General features: G+C 51.0%; 1 protein-coding gene across 1 annotated transcript; it reads right to left on the reverse strand.

Annotated features, from left to right (window-relative positions):
- Positions 1 to 6,080: 6,080 nt before the first annotated feature.
- On the reverse strand, positions 6,081 to 7,301 carry ID1 (inhibitor of DNA binding 1). Its single transcript, XM_024559249.4, has 2 exons — positions 6,780 to 7,301; positions 6,081 to 6,539 (listed from the first exon to the last, which is right to left on the reverse strand). Exons 1-2 carry the CDS (start codon positions 7,200 to 7,202, stop codon positions 6,498 to 6,500), a joined length of 465 nt encoding a protein of 154 aa, XP_024415017.2. The 5' UTR covers positions 7,203 to 7,301; the 3' UTR covers positions 6,081 to 6,497.
- Between the last annotated feature and the right edge of the window lie 5,361 nt (positions 7,302 to 12,662).

Below are 12,662 nucleotides of genomic sequence, written 5' to 3' on the forward strand. Positions count from 1 at the left end.
TATTATTATCCTTAAACTACATATATTAGTGGTATCTACACTTTTATATATATACTACATTACACGAGTTGAAAAAAGTTCAAATATTTGCCCAGATCTCCTCCTTTTATGGGTGAGGTAATGTGTTCTAAGGAGGGGCTGTCACATCGCAAGGAAGAAGAAAGAGGATGAGAGAGTGGAGGAAAGAGTAGCTAAGGCCCTGATCAGAACAAAGCTGACGGTGGAGATTTCTGAATTCGCCCCCTGCTGTGTACACGCACACAGACACACACACATTCACATACCAGACACAGAAATACTCTTCCAATAGGTTCAGAGCTCTGGGTGCAGCTCCCAAATAGTCCGCTAGGGACCGCCAAGGCACCATCTTCCACCGCTTGCAGGAACCCGGCCTCACTTCTCGCCTGCGATGGCGCACTTCCCAGGAGGGGGCGCCAGCGCCCCAGGAAGGCCAAAGAGGGCTGGGCGCCCACATTTGCTGGTGCGCTAGTGAGCTCATCGGTGCACCCAGCTCTCCCTGCCGCTCAAAGACAGGGTCTCAAGCTGAGGAAAGGAATAGCAGCCAAAGGCAGGACTCTGCTGTGCCTCCTGCAGCCTTTGCCTGCAAGCTTGGATCCCGCTGCGCCCCCCTTTGTATATAAAGTGGAGAGTGTAGGTGTTTGGAGCCCAGATTTTTGAAATGTAGGCATAGCGTTTTGCAAATTTTACATGCACACACACCAAAACACCATAAACACATTGCTAGGGCTCCTTCCAGATAAGAAAACCTGAAATTTAAGCTTCGGTGAAGTAATTTCAGAGTAAATCTGCCTCTGATCATACATACGCATATTTATTTATTGTCTTTCACTAGAACGTAGGTTCCAAGAGGGCAAGATTTTTATCTAAATTGGTATCTCCTGCAGCCTCCTTGGTTCCTGACACACGAAGGAAGCTTTAAACTATTTGTTGAATGAACCAGCTGGGTCTGGTACAGTTTTCCAGGTAGAGGTGAAAATGGCTTGGCCTGGGGCTTGGGCAGTGAATGGCATCAGAATGATGTCACTGAAACCTCAAAACTGTGACTGTAACACCCATTTTAAAGCTGGCAATGCTAAGCCCTGACTGATGGAGCCCAGTGGGTCGGGCATCATCCTGTAAACCGCAAGGTCGTGGGTTCAATTCCTGGTCAGGACACCTACCTCGGTTGCGGACCAGGCCCCTGGTTTGGAGCACGCAAGAGGCAACTAAGGGCCCGTCAGTAAATGAGTGTATCCAAATACTGTGGTACATTTACACAATGGACTATGCAGCAGAAAGAAGGAATTCCTACCCTTCACAAGAGCATAGATGGAACTGGAGAGAATTATGTGAAGTGAGATAAGCCAAGAGGTGAAAGACAAATACCATATGATCTCACCTATAAGTAGAACCTAATCAACAAAACAAACAAGCAAGCAAAATATAAACAGAGACATTGAAATAAAGAACTGACAGTACCAGAGGGGCGGGGGAGGGGCATCACCGAGGAAAGAAAGGGAAAAGGGAAGGGTCGTCAAGGAACATGTATAAAGGACCCTTGAACAAACCAAAGCCGTGTAGGATTGAGGGTGGGAGGTGGGAGGTGGGGGTTGGTGGGGCGGAGGAAAGTGGTGGTGGGGAAATGGAGACAACTATATTTGAACAACAATAAAAAAAGAAAAAGAATTTCTTCTCAGCCTTTGGGCTAAGATCAAGTATAAAAAAGAAAAAGAAAGAAAAAAGAAGCCAAGAATGCTGAGTGCCAGGGCGGTGTGTAGCAAGTGAGAACCTGAATCTGTCGTCCCTTGCACCCTCTTGGCCCCAGCTACCACTCTGGCACTCCCATCCCCCTCCCATCCCAGCCACTCCTTGCACAAGGCCCTGGGTGCCCCTCTTGTGAGCAATAATGGGAAAAAAGATTTTGCAAGAGTTGGGGCAGGAAGCTCTAGCACGTGCAGTCCTGGGAAGATAAGAGTGACCTCGCCCCTGCAGGCCTTCAGGCCTTCTGGTTTCCTCTCCTTCCTTCCCTTCCCATTCCCGGAAAGAGGCACTGGGATCCTGGCCTGGCCGTGACTCACCCCCTTTCCCTCTGGCAGCCAAACTGGGCTCGCAGGCCCGCCTATCACTGGAAAGCCTTGCTGAGTGTGACACTGGGCAGCAGAGAGCCCTCTCTAGCCAGCAGTTTCTGGGGTTCAGTAAGAGTGGCTGTCCGGAAGACAGGTTCTACGGCTGAGCCTTAGTCTCAGGAGCTCACAGAATACCCCCTGTTAAGCCAACTTTGAAGTCTGGGGTGACTCACACTGGCAGGTGTAAGGTTGCGGTTTGTGTGTGAAGCACCCTGGATCCCTGTGGAGGGGAGTATGCATCCAGAGGTCAGGGCCTGGTGATCCCTCAGCCTCCGGGACAGATGCAGACATGTCTGCCATTTGGTTGGTCTATACCTGGTTCAAGACATGTGCCCAACTGTGTGACCTGTCCTCTCAGGACCAGGTCACCGTGACCTGACCGAGGACCTCTTAGAGACCGAAAGCCTGGGCCGTTTCCATCTTTTAAGGTTCTAGTGAGATATTTTTATTAAAAAAATTTTTTTAAAGACTTCATTTATTTATAGAAAATGGGGAAGAGAGAGAAAAACATCGATGTGTGAACCATGGACAGGTGGCACGCCCCCAGCCGGGGTTTTGGCCCATGACCCAGGCATGTGCCCTGACCTGGAATTGAACCAGCAACATTTCAGTTTGCGGGATGACGCCCAAACCACTGAGCAACACCAGCCAGGGAAAGGCTCTCCTGAGATTTTTTTTTTTTAATTGAGAAATGCCAGAACAAAAAGTGGGTTGCAAAAATTGCGATATGTGCTATGTCCCGGACTTTCCCCATTGACGCATTTAAAGCAAAAATGTGTAATGACCAGGTATGATTTCAATCGGAAATACAATGAAAAAGGCTAAATTGGACTTCCTGAGGGAACACGAAGCCTCTCACAAGCCTGGTTTGGATCCACCTGATTTCTGGAAAGTCCTCGAAGTCAACCACCTAGGGTGGCCTCGTTGGGTCACCTCACCCCTCTGCTGCCTCCCTTTCTTCCTCTGCAAAGTAGGAATAGCAATGGTCCAGGCACCTGACAGGACTGATGAGACACCCCCTCGGGAAAGGGCTCAAAACATTGTACACAAACATATACCAAGTGTCCATGCTGAGCCAGTCCCAGTGCTGAGCTCCTTACATGCATCTGTTCAACAGATCCTGGAGGCTGAGGTCCTGAACCCATTTTCCAGGTGAGAAAACAGAGGCTTGGACCGGTCATGTGATGAGCGCCAGGGCTGATTCAGAGGCTGTGGTCTACCAGCCTCGCTACTAAAGTGTTAGACTATTAGTAACTATTGTTGCCGCTACCGTTACTGTGATTATTAAAATGAGCATAGGAGAGCACTTCTCCCACGCAGGTGTGAGGGGGATTAAATCCATTTTTAAACAGAGCTTACTTAGTACAGTACCTGGCACATGATAAGAGCTCTATAGGTGTTTGTTAAATAAAATTAAAAATACTTCAGGTCGGACCCATGGCTTTGGAGAGGCAGGGTCCAATGTTCAACAATCTTTGTCCTTGTGTTTCTTTGAGGGCCACCTCCCGGCTCCTTGCCTCGCCCCATAAGGAGGGATTAAGGAGTTAATGATTTCCCTAGCAGGGGCTGAAAGGAGTAGGGTTGTGCGTGCTACGCGCACACACACGCATACTTACACACACACCGGCAGCCTCTGTCCCCCTCCCTCCCTCCCCCAGCGAGGCCGGGAGCCTCTTATGCAAGCCGCCGGCGCCCGCCCGTTCCCAGGCCCGGCTGCAGCTGCGGGCGGAGGGGCAGGGCGGGGGCGGCGCGCTGTTTGTCTAGCGCGGCCGTGCCAAAGGCGGCGGGCCCCAGACAGCCAGGCGCCTCCGTACACCTGGGGATGCTCAGGTTAAATAGCTCCGCATTCCTCGGGCCCAGCTGATGGAAACGCTCCCAGGCCGCCGCCGAGCCGGCCTCCAGATGGGCTGGGCCCGGGCCAAAGGGGAAAAGAGGGAAACGTGAAAGCCAGAGTGTGCTTGAACCGTGGGGAGTGGGGAGGGCGGGCCCCCCGCGGGCCCCCCCCAGCCCCATCCTCCCCAGGAAAAGGCCCTGCCGTGTGGGAGTGCACGCGGGGGACACGCCCTCGCCCCCGTGGGTGGGCTCGCAGGCGGGGGCTCACACAGGGGAGGGAATGGGTGCACACGCGTATGTCTGAGGACACTGCAAGGACACACAGGCGACAGATAATAATTTATAACTAGCAAACACTACGGGCTAAGTGCTCTACTTCACTTTTTCTCTGCAATTCTGTGAAGTTAATGCTATGAAACAGCAGCGGGGGGGGGGAGGCAATGGGGAGTAGCAAAGGACGGAAATCACCTCCAAGTATTGTGTTCTTTGATAAAGTTCATAATGTGCTTGGGGAAGGGGTAGTACGTGGCTATTAAAATTGTTCAGTTACAATTGATACACAGTATTAGTTTCAGGTGTACAACGTGGAGATTAGACAAGGGGTGGTACCTGCCTTAATGTTAGTGCTCAATAGGCCATAATTTCTTGTATTTTGTTGTTCACCCCCTGCGAGCCTGAATTTCTGTTGTACACCTGGGATCAGAACCCTGCTTTTAGCTGCCCCCCACCCCCACATGAAATCCTCTATGTAAAGAGCATACAAGTAGGCTCACGGTGCTAGGTACTATTTATTTTATTCTATTCTTATTGATAAAATGTATTAACAGCCCTTACTTTCCCTGGGACAAGTGCTTTGCCCTTTTGGGGACTGGGTTTCTCCCGGTGTAATAAGTGGGAGTTGACCTGGTAGGTCACGTGGGGTTGGTGTCCCCAGGGCCAAACAATTGCCAAGAGAGTTGGTACTGGAACTTTTCAGGAAGGGGTTGCCTGAACACGGCAACCCCCCCCCCCCCCCCAGGACCAGCAGAGACCCAGGAGGGACAGCCAGTCTGCAGAACAACTACACACTCAGGAACCCAGTGTGAGTCTGCAGCCCTCAGACACACAGACCCATCCATCAAGCCGGACCCATGCAGAGATGCCCGCAACGCGTTTAGGCAGAGCACACAAGCCCCAACAGCTGGGGGTTGCACACTTATCTGCAGAACACATGTGCTCACATTTGCCCTTTTGCATACACCCCCAAGCCTGCTGTACACCGAGAGGACCTGGACCCAGGGGGAACTGTCAGTTCACTCATGTCACACAATAGGCCCAGATACTCAGACGCGCTCCCCTATGGGTACAAACTCACACACGTGTCCAGGCAGATAGGCCCTTGCCAATGACATCTCTTTCCTGCTCAGGAGCTGGAGACTGACTCACCCACTCTTCAGAGCCCACACAAGAGCCCTGGGGGAGAGAGGAGGTTTCTGTGAGCTGCTGGCAAAGCCAGGCCAGGGTGAGGGGGCCGACTCCAGACCCAGAGCAGGTGGCCATGCAGCTGTGCCCCAGCTGGCTGTGCCAACTTGTTCACCCACTTGGACAAGCCTGGAGCCCCAGGGCAGCCTGCTGGGACCCAGGCTCAGGCAGCCCATTGGGGGAGGCATCTCCTACTGGGGAATGGGGCACTGGAAATCCTGCTTTAGACAAACTGAGGCCCTGGGTAAGTCTCCTTCCTCGGATCTCACTTCCCCCATTTCGGGCAAAGATGCAGGTGGTCTAGTGACCTGTTTCTCCAACTTAAATGACTCGTTGAACCCTCTTCAACCCAGAGGGGGCCTTGGCAGGTCGATGTGCATTTAAACAACCTCCCCAGGTGACCCAGGTGGCTCAGCGACCACTTCTGAGAAACCCTAGAGGATTTAACTTTATGACACTAGGGAACAGGAAAATGGCCAGGGGTGAGAGAGAGAATACTTTAAAGACACCGGAAACACTCAGTTCAGGTCCGTAAAAGTGACAGCCCAGATGTGGCCTTCCAGTCCCCCACCGTCCCCCCAGCACCAGCTGTGAAAAGGGTCAGGGGTCACCCCCCCAAGCCAGCTCCCTCCCCTCAATCCAAGAACACTGCAACTTCACTACCATCTAAAGTATTTGTTTAATAACAACAGAAAAAAACCCCACAGAACTATTGTAAAACAATATTCTCAGTCGGTGATCATTGTAATATACAATACAAAGCAATTAATTTCCTCAGAAATCTGAGAAGCACCAAACGTGACCATTTTTCAAAATGTCTGCTTTTCAAAAAATAGAAACACACGGGAGTGGGGGGGTGCGACTCCCCGAAGTCTCTGGTGGCTGATAGGTGTGGAGGGAAGGTCGGCCTGCCCTGTCAGTCCCCCAGCCCTGGGCTGGATCCAGCATGAGCCCCAAAGCCGCTGATCTCAGTTTGGGTCCTCCCCAGCTGCGGCGAGGCGCTTGGGCGGACCGGGGAGCACTTATTCCTCTCCGTCCCTGGAGGGCTGGGGTCTGCCGGTCCTGGAGGACGACGCTTCAGCGACACAAGATGCGATCGTCCGTTGCAACACAGGCCGCCTGTGAAACGCAGAGAGAAGAGGTGAGACGGGCGCGGGTCGGCGGGGACGAGGCTGCAAGCCGCCCCTTCCCCGGGAGACAGAAGAAGGAGCGCTGCTTGCGATGTCCTTGACGACCCTCACAGAGCCGGGGCCCCGAAAGGATGGGGAAGGGGCAGGACCAAGTCCCCCCTCCCTCTCCGAGCCTCAGTTTCCCCATCTATAGAAGGAAATTGATCCCGTGCTCCAACTCGGACCTCACCTCCGCCGCCAGGGCGCTGATCTCGCCGTTGAGGGTGCTGAGCGGAGCCCGGGCGGGGAGCCCCCGGCCCCCGGGGGTCCCGACTTGAGATTCCGAGTTCAGCTCTAACTCCAGGTCCCAGATGTAGTCGATGACGTGCTGGAGGATCTCCACCCTGCTCACTTTTCGGTTTTGGGGCAAAGTGGGCACCAGCTCCTTGAGGCGCGAGTAGCAGCCGTTCATGTCGTAGAGCAGCACGTTGACCTGCTGCTCGTCCAGCAGGGCGGGCAGGCGCGCCCCGGGGCCGCCGGCGCAGCGCGAGATGGCCACGCTCTGCTCCGACAGGCAGCGCACCACCTCGCCGGCGCCGCCCGCGGTCTTGCCGCCCTTCAGCGGGCAGCTGGGGCCGGCGGCGGCCGCGGCGTTGCCACTGGCGACCTTCATGACTCTGGCGTCGGGGTAAGAGAGGAGGCAGGAGCCAGGCGGGCAGGAGAAAGTTCAAGGACTGAAAAGACGGTTGTAGAATGCGCGATCCCAACCCCACAGCCTGATTATTATAAAGCCGCCCCGTCCCCCTCCCCGAGGGGCGGACTCAGACGTTCAAAAGCAGCCAATGGACGGTCTGGGGGCGTGGCCGCCAGGGCCTCCGGGCCCGCCTCCTGCTCTACAAGTAGAGCCCGGAGGGCGTGGAAAGGGGACCCAGCGACTGCAGAACAGAGTGAGAGGGCACGGGGCGGGCTGGTTAGTGGCGACCAGGGCTGCCTGGGAGTCCTGGGAAGGAGGCAACACCGATATTGCCCTTACGCAAAGATTTCAAGAATCAGCTTTCCCGGCCCTGGCCAGGGAGCTCAGTTGGTTAAAGCGTTTCCCCCATACGCCTTAACCAAAGAATGCATAAATGGAACAAGAAGTTGAGGTTTCTCTCCTCCCCACCTCTAGATAATGATATAATAACAACAACAACGACCACCCGTTTTCCCGGGTTCGTTTTCTCACCTCTCCAGACCCATTTTACAGATGAGAGAAACTGAGGCCCCGATGAAGAAGCAGCTGGCTCTGGGCACCCCAGAGCCTGGGCTTTGGATCCTACTGGAAGAGGACCTCTGGGATCCTGATCTCGCCAATATTTGGGCCGAAATTTAAAGTGGGCACCTCTTTAACATCCGCACTGGGGCTGATCTCCCCCAGTTCCCAGAGAACGTTGTTAGTTAATGTTCCTGGGACCAGGGGGACTGACCCAGGTCCCTGGGATAGGAGGAATTAGTTTGGGAGTCTTCCTCTAGGACTGGGGGTTGAGCCTCTGGGACCTGAAACAGACGGACGGTTCCCAGACTGGGGCTTCTTCTCCTAATTCCACCCTGAATTTGCAGCCCCCTGCAAATTCCCTAAATCTGCATCAACTAGTGATTTTTAAATTTTTCTCCCTTTTTTGGCTATTTTCCCCCCAAAGATCTCGGATCAGGGTCTCCCACGGCGCGGCAGCTGTGGAGCTCGAGTCCCCCCTCTCCCCCCGCTCCCCCCCTGTCCGGCTTCCCGGGCTGGTCTGTGTCAGCGTCTGAACAAGAGACTCAGACCGTTAGACGCCAGGCCTGTGACGTCACCCATTCATAAAACCGGGACGGGCTGTCAGGCTGGCGCCGCGCGGGCGGTCGCCATGGAGACGACAAACCCGGCTCTGAGCGCTTTCCTCAGCCTGCCAGTCACCTGCGGACCTCCGGCAGGAGGCCTGGGAATGTGCTCCTTACCGGCACGGGTCTCCGGGCAAAGGTCACCTTACCTCCCCGTCCCACACCTGGACTGTCCCCACCAGGTCCACAGCTTGGGGCGCTTAGGAAGTTTCTTCACCATCTCCTTCCCATCTCCAGCTCCCCTTACTGCCTGGGGAAAGGGGCCCAAGTTGGGCTGCTGGGTGAATTTAGTTAAGTCTCGGCCTCTCTGAGCCCTAATATCTGCCTGCTATTTCGATAATAATCATCCAGGTGACGATTTACTGCCCTCTTACTTCGTGCAAGGCGGGCACTGGGAAAGAGTTTGCCTTTATCGTCTTTTGCAATCCCTGCCACAACTCCAAAGAGAGGAGCTGTTCAGTTTCCTTATACGAAGGAGGAAACTGAGGCTCCAAAAGCCTCCCAGGAGTCACAGCTGTTGTGATGGCTGCATTACTAATAACAAGGGTACTTCACTGCAGTGCAGTCCCTTCCTGCCAGGGCGGGCAGTGTGCCTCCACAGCCCTAGATGGATCAGAGGCTTGGAATAGCTACCCAAGGCTACACAGCCTTAGCAGGCTAAAATTCTGCGCTCACATAGGACAGAGTGATATTAGGTACCCCCCGCCCCACCAGCAATTAATTCACTGGGTCTCAGCAAGTTTCTTTTTTCTACAGAAGTTTGGAGAAAGGGTCAATAAACCAGCCCCCTGCCTCCACATGAGGAAACCAGGGACACTGATCCGTGAGACCAGCTTCAAAGGAGAGCGACATCAACGAATTAGTTGGCCTCCCCATCCCCTTACAACACCCCTGCAAGCTCTCCAAACTCCCTCGGCTTGTTTAGCAATCCTCCAGTGATTGGAAAGAACATTTTGCTGTGCAGAAGAGTTGCTAAAGAATTGGAAGGACAGTGACCAAGTGGAGGAAATTAGGATATTTATTCACTGTTGAGTGTTTAGTAATTAACCAAGCAATTCTTGCTGGAATCAATTCCAGAGACACCTGCACACATGGGCACAAGGATGTCTGCCCAAAGATGTTTGCTGGGAGCTGTTTACAAGAGGGGAAGTTGAAATAACCTAAATAGCCATCCACAGGGGCGTTAGAAGATGAACAGGACATCAGTGCTGGGGACCGGCCCTGCAGCAGGGGAAGTATGGCTCTGAGAGATACCTAGATCCTACTGTTGATGGAGAAAGCCCGAGTTAGACTGGGGTTAGGGTAGGACCCCTTGTAAAAAAGCAAACGTGCTGGGCCCAAGTACACGTGTATCTGGAAGCAAATTTAAAGTAGGAGAGGAAATTATGCTGTGGAAAGTTTCAAACACAATACCATGTGGTACCTCACAGGTGAAGTTCTAGAACAGGCACAGCGAGTGTACAATGAAAGAAATCAGAAAGGTGGTTGCCTCTGGGGCGGGGGCGGGGGGTGGTGGGGGGAGTTGCCAGGGACGGGATGTGCGGGAACTTTCTGGAGTGATGGGAATGTTCCATATCATGACGAGGTGTGGATTGCAAAGTGTATGAAGTCGTCAAAACACACTGAATTATGTACTTTTGTGCATTTCACTGTGTTTAAATTGCACCTCAATAAAAATATTAGAAGAAAACAGGGTAGACATCAAATTACTAACGTTACCACTGTGAAGAAGAGTGAGAGGGGGAGGAGAACAGTGTGAAATTAGAATTTCACTATTATCTTCACATAGATATTTGATTTTTTAAAAAGACTTTATTTATTTATTTTTAGAGAGAGGGGAAGGGAGGGAGAAAGAGAGGGAGAGAAACATCAACGTGTAGTTGCCTCTGGTGCACCAGATACCGGGGACCTCACCTACAACCTAGGCATGTGCCCTGACTGGGAATTGAACTGGCGACCCTTTGGGTCACAGGGCGGCCCTCAACCCACTGAGCCACACCAGCCAGGGCAGATTTTTGGTGGGTTTTTTTCCTTAGTGTTACTGAAGTATAATTGACATACACAAACTGCATGTATTTAAACTGTACAACACCATATGTTTCAACATATATGAACCCAGGGATCATTGCCACGATCAAGAAAATTAACACATACTTCATCACCCCTAGAAGTTTTCTTCTGTCCTTCATAATTCCTCCCGCTCTTCTACCCACTGCCCAGGGAACCAGCCATCTGTTTTTTATATAGTTTGCATGCGCTAGCATTTTATGTAAAGTACAGTATATATATATAATATATATATATATATATATATATATATACACATACACACACACACACAGTACACGGTGCATACATGTATAATGTATATACTGTACACATTCTTTATTGTAGCTATTTCAGCACAGCATCCTTTTCTTTAAAAAAAAGATTTTATTTACTTATTTTTAGAGTGAGGAGAAGGGAGGGAGAAAGACAAGGAGGGGAACATTGATGTATGAAACATTGACTGGTTGCCTCTCCCACTTGCCCCAACTGAGAACTGGCCTGAAACCGGGTCATGTGCCCTGACTAGGAATTGAACTGGTGAGCTTCCACTTTGCCAGACAACACCCAATCAACTGAGCCACACCCGACCAGGGCCAGCCTAGTTTGTTTAACCCGGCATAATTATTTTTAACATATTTTATTGACTATGCTATTAGAGTTGTCCCATTTCTTTCTCCCCTTTATTCCGCTCTGCCCTGCATCCCCCCTCCCACCAGCACTCCTCCACCTTAGTTCATGTCCATGGGCTGTACATATAAGTTCTTTGGCTTCTCCATTTCCCATACTATTCTTACCTCCCCCAGTCTATTTTGTACCTACCATTTATCAGCATAATTATTTTGAGATTCATCCATGTTCATTCCTTTTTATTGCTTAGTAGTCATGAATGGATATACCACTGTGTTTGTCCATTTGCTTTGATAGACATCTGGGTTGTCTATAGTTTTTGGTTAGTACAAATAAAGCTGCTTCGAGCCCTTATAGACAAGTGTTTATATGAATCTGTGCTTTCATTTCTTAGTTAAAACGTACTAGTGAAATGATTGGGTCACATAATAGGCATTTATTTAACTTTATAAGAAATTACTCAACTCTTTTCCCAAGTGCTGTGCCTTTTCACATCCCTACAAGCAGCCTGGAGAGTCCGGGTCCTCCACGTCCTTCTAACAGTTTATGCGGCCAGTCTTTTCCCGTCATTCTAATAGATGCGTGTGGTATCTCACTGTGGGTTTAATGTGTGTTTTCTGAAGGACTAAAAAGCTGAGCATCTTTTTATGTGCTTATCTGCCATCCATATATCTTGTCTGGTAAAAGGTCCTTCACTTCTTTTGCTCATTAAAAAATTCATTTTAGATCGTTGGAGATACACATGCAGTTGTAAGAAATAATAGAGAGAGACCCCTCATACCCTTTACCCCGTTTCCCTAATGGTAGCATCTTGCATAACTGAAGTATAATATTACGAGAAGATCTCACGTGAAATTCAGAGTTCACCAGACTGGCACGCATCCGTTTGTGTGTGTATTAGTTCTGTGCAGTTTCATCACGTACCGATCCCTGTGAGCGCCGCCATGGGGAAGACACAGAGGAGCTCCATCCCAAGGATCCCACATGCTACCTCTAGTTTGGTTGTTTTCTGTTCTTTTTTTTTTAAAATTTTTGTTGGTCAAACTTGCTTGCTTGCTTTCTTTACCTAAGAGAGAGAGGAAGGGAGGGATAAGAGAGGGAGAAAAACATTGATGTGAGAGAGAAATGATCGGCTGCCTCTCATACGTGCCCCAACTGGGGACCAAATCTTCAGCCAGGCATGTGGCCTGACTGGGAATTGAACAGGCGACCTTTCGGTTTGCGGGACGACATTCAACCAACTGAGCCACACTGGGCAGGGCGATTGTTTGTTTTCTTATCATCGACCTTTGAGAGTCCTTTATATATTTTGAATACAAATCCTTTATCAAATATATAGTTACAAATATTTCTTCAGGTGTCTCATCTTTTCATCCACTTTTATTTTTATTTATTTACTTTTAGAGAGAGGGGAAGGGAGGGAGAAAGAGAGGGAGAGAAACATCAATGTGTGAGAGATTTGGACCCAGCCGTCAACCCAGCCATGTGCCCTGACCGGGGGGCCAGACTGGCAACCCTTCTGTTTGCAGGCTGGCGCCCAATCCACTGAGCCACACCAGCCAGGGCCCATCTTTTCATCTTTTTACTGGCGTCTTTCAAA

The sequence above is a fragment of the Desmodus rotundus genome, chromosome 6 (genome assembly GCF_022682495.2).
Source record: "Desmodus rotundus isolate HL8 chromosome 6, HLdesRot8A.1, whole genome shotgun sequence".
In the NCBI taxonomy this organism is placed as follows: domain Eukaryota; kingdom Metazoa; phylum Chordata; class Mammalia; order Chiroptera; family Phyllostomidae; genus Desmodus; species Desmodus rotundus.

What these genes read in the sequence shown, in the direction of transcription:
- ID1 (XM_024559249.4), bottom strand. Translation starts at nt 7,202, where the DNA reads ATGAAGGTCGCCAGTGGCAACGCCGCGGCCGCCGCCGGCCCCAGCTGC. An exon ending in TCAGCGCCCTGGCGGCGGAG is followed by an intron (nt 6,540 to 6,779) that starts GTGAGGTCCGAG and finishes TGCGTTTCACAG; the next exon opens with GCGGCCTGTGTTGCAACGGA.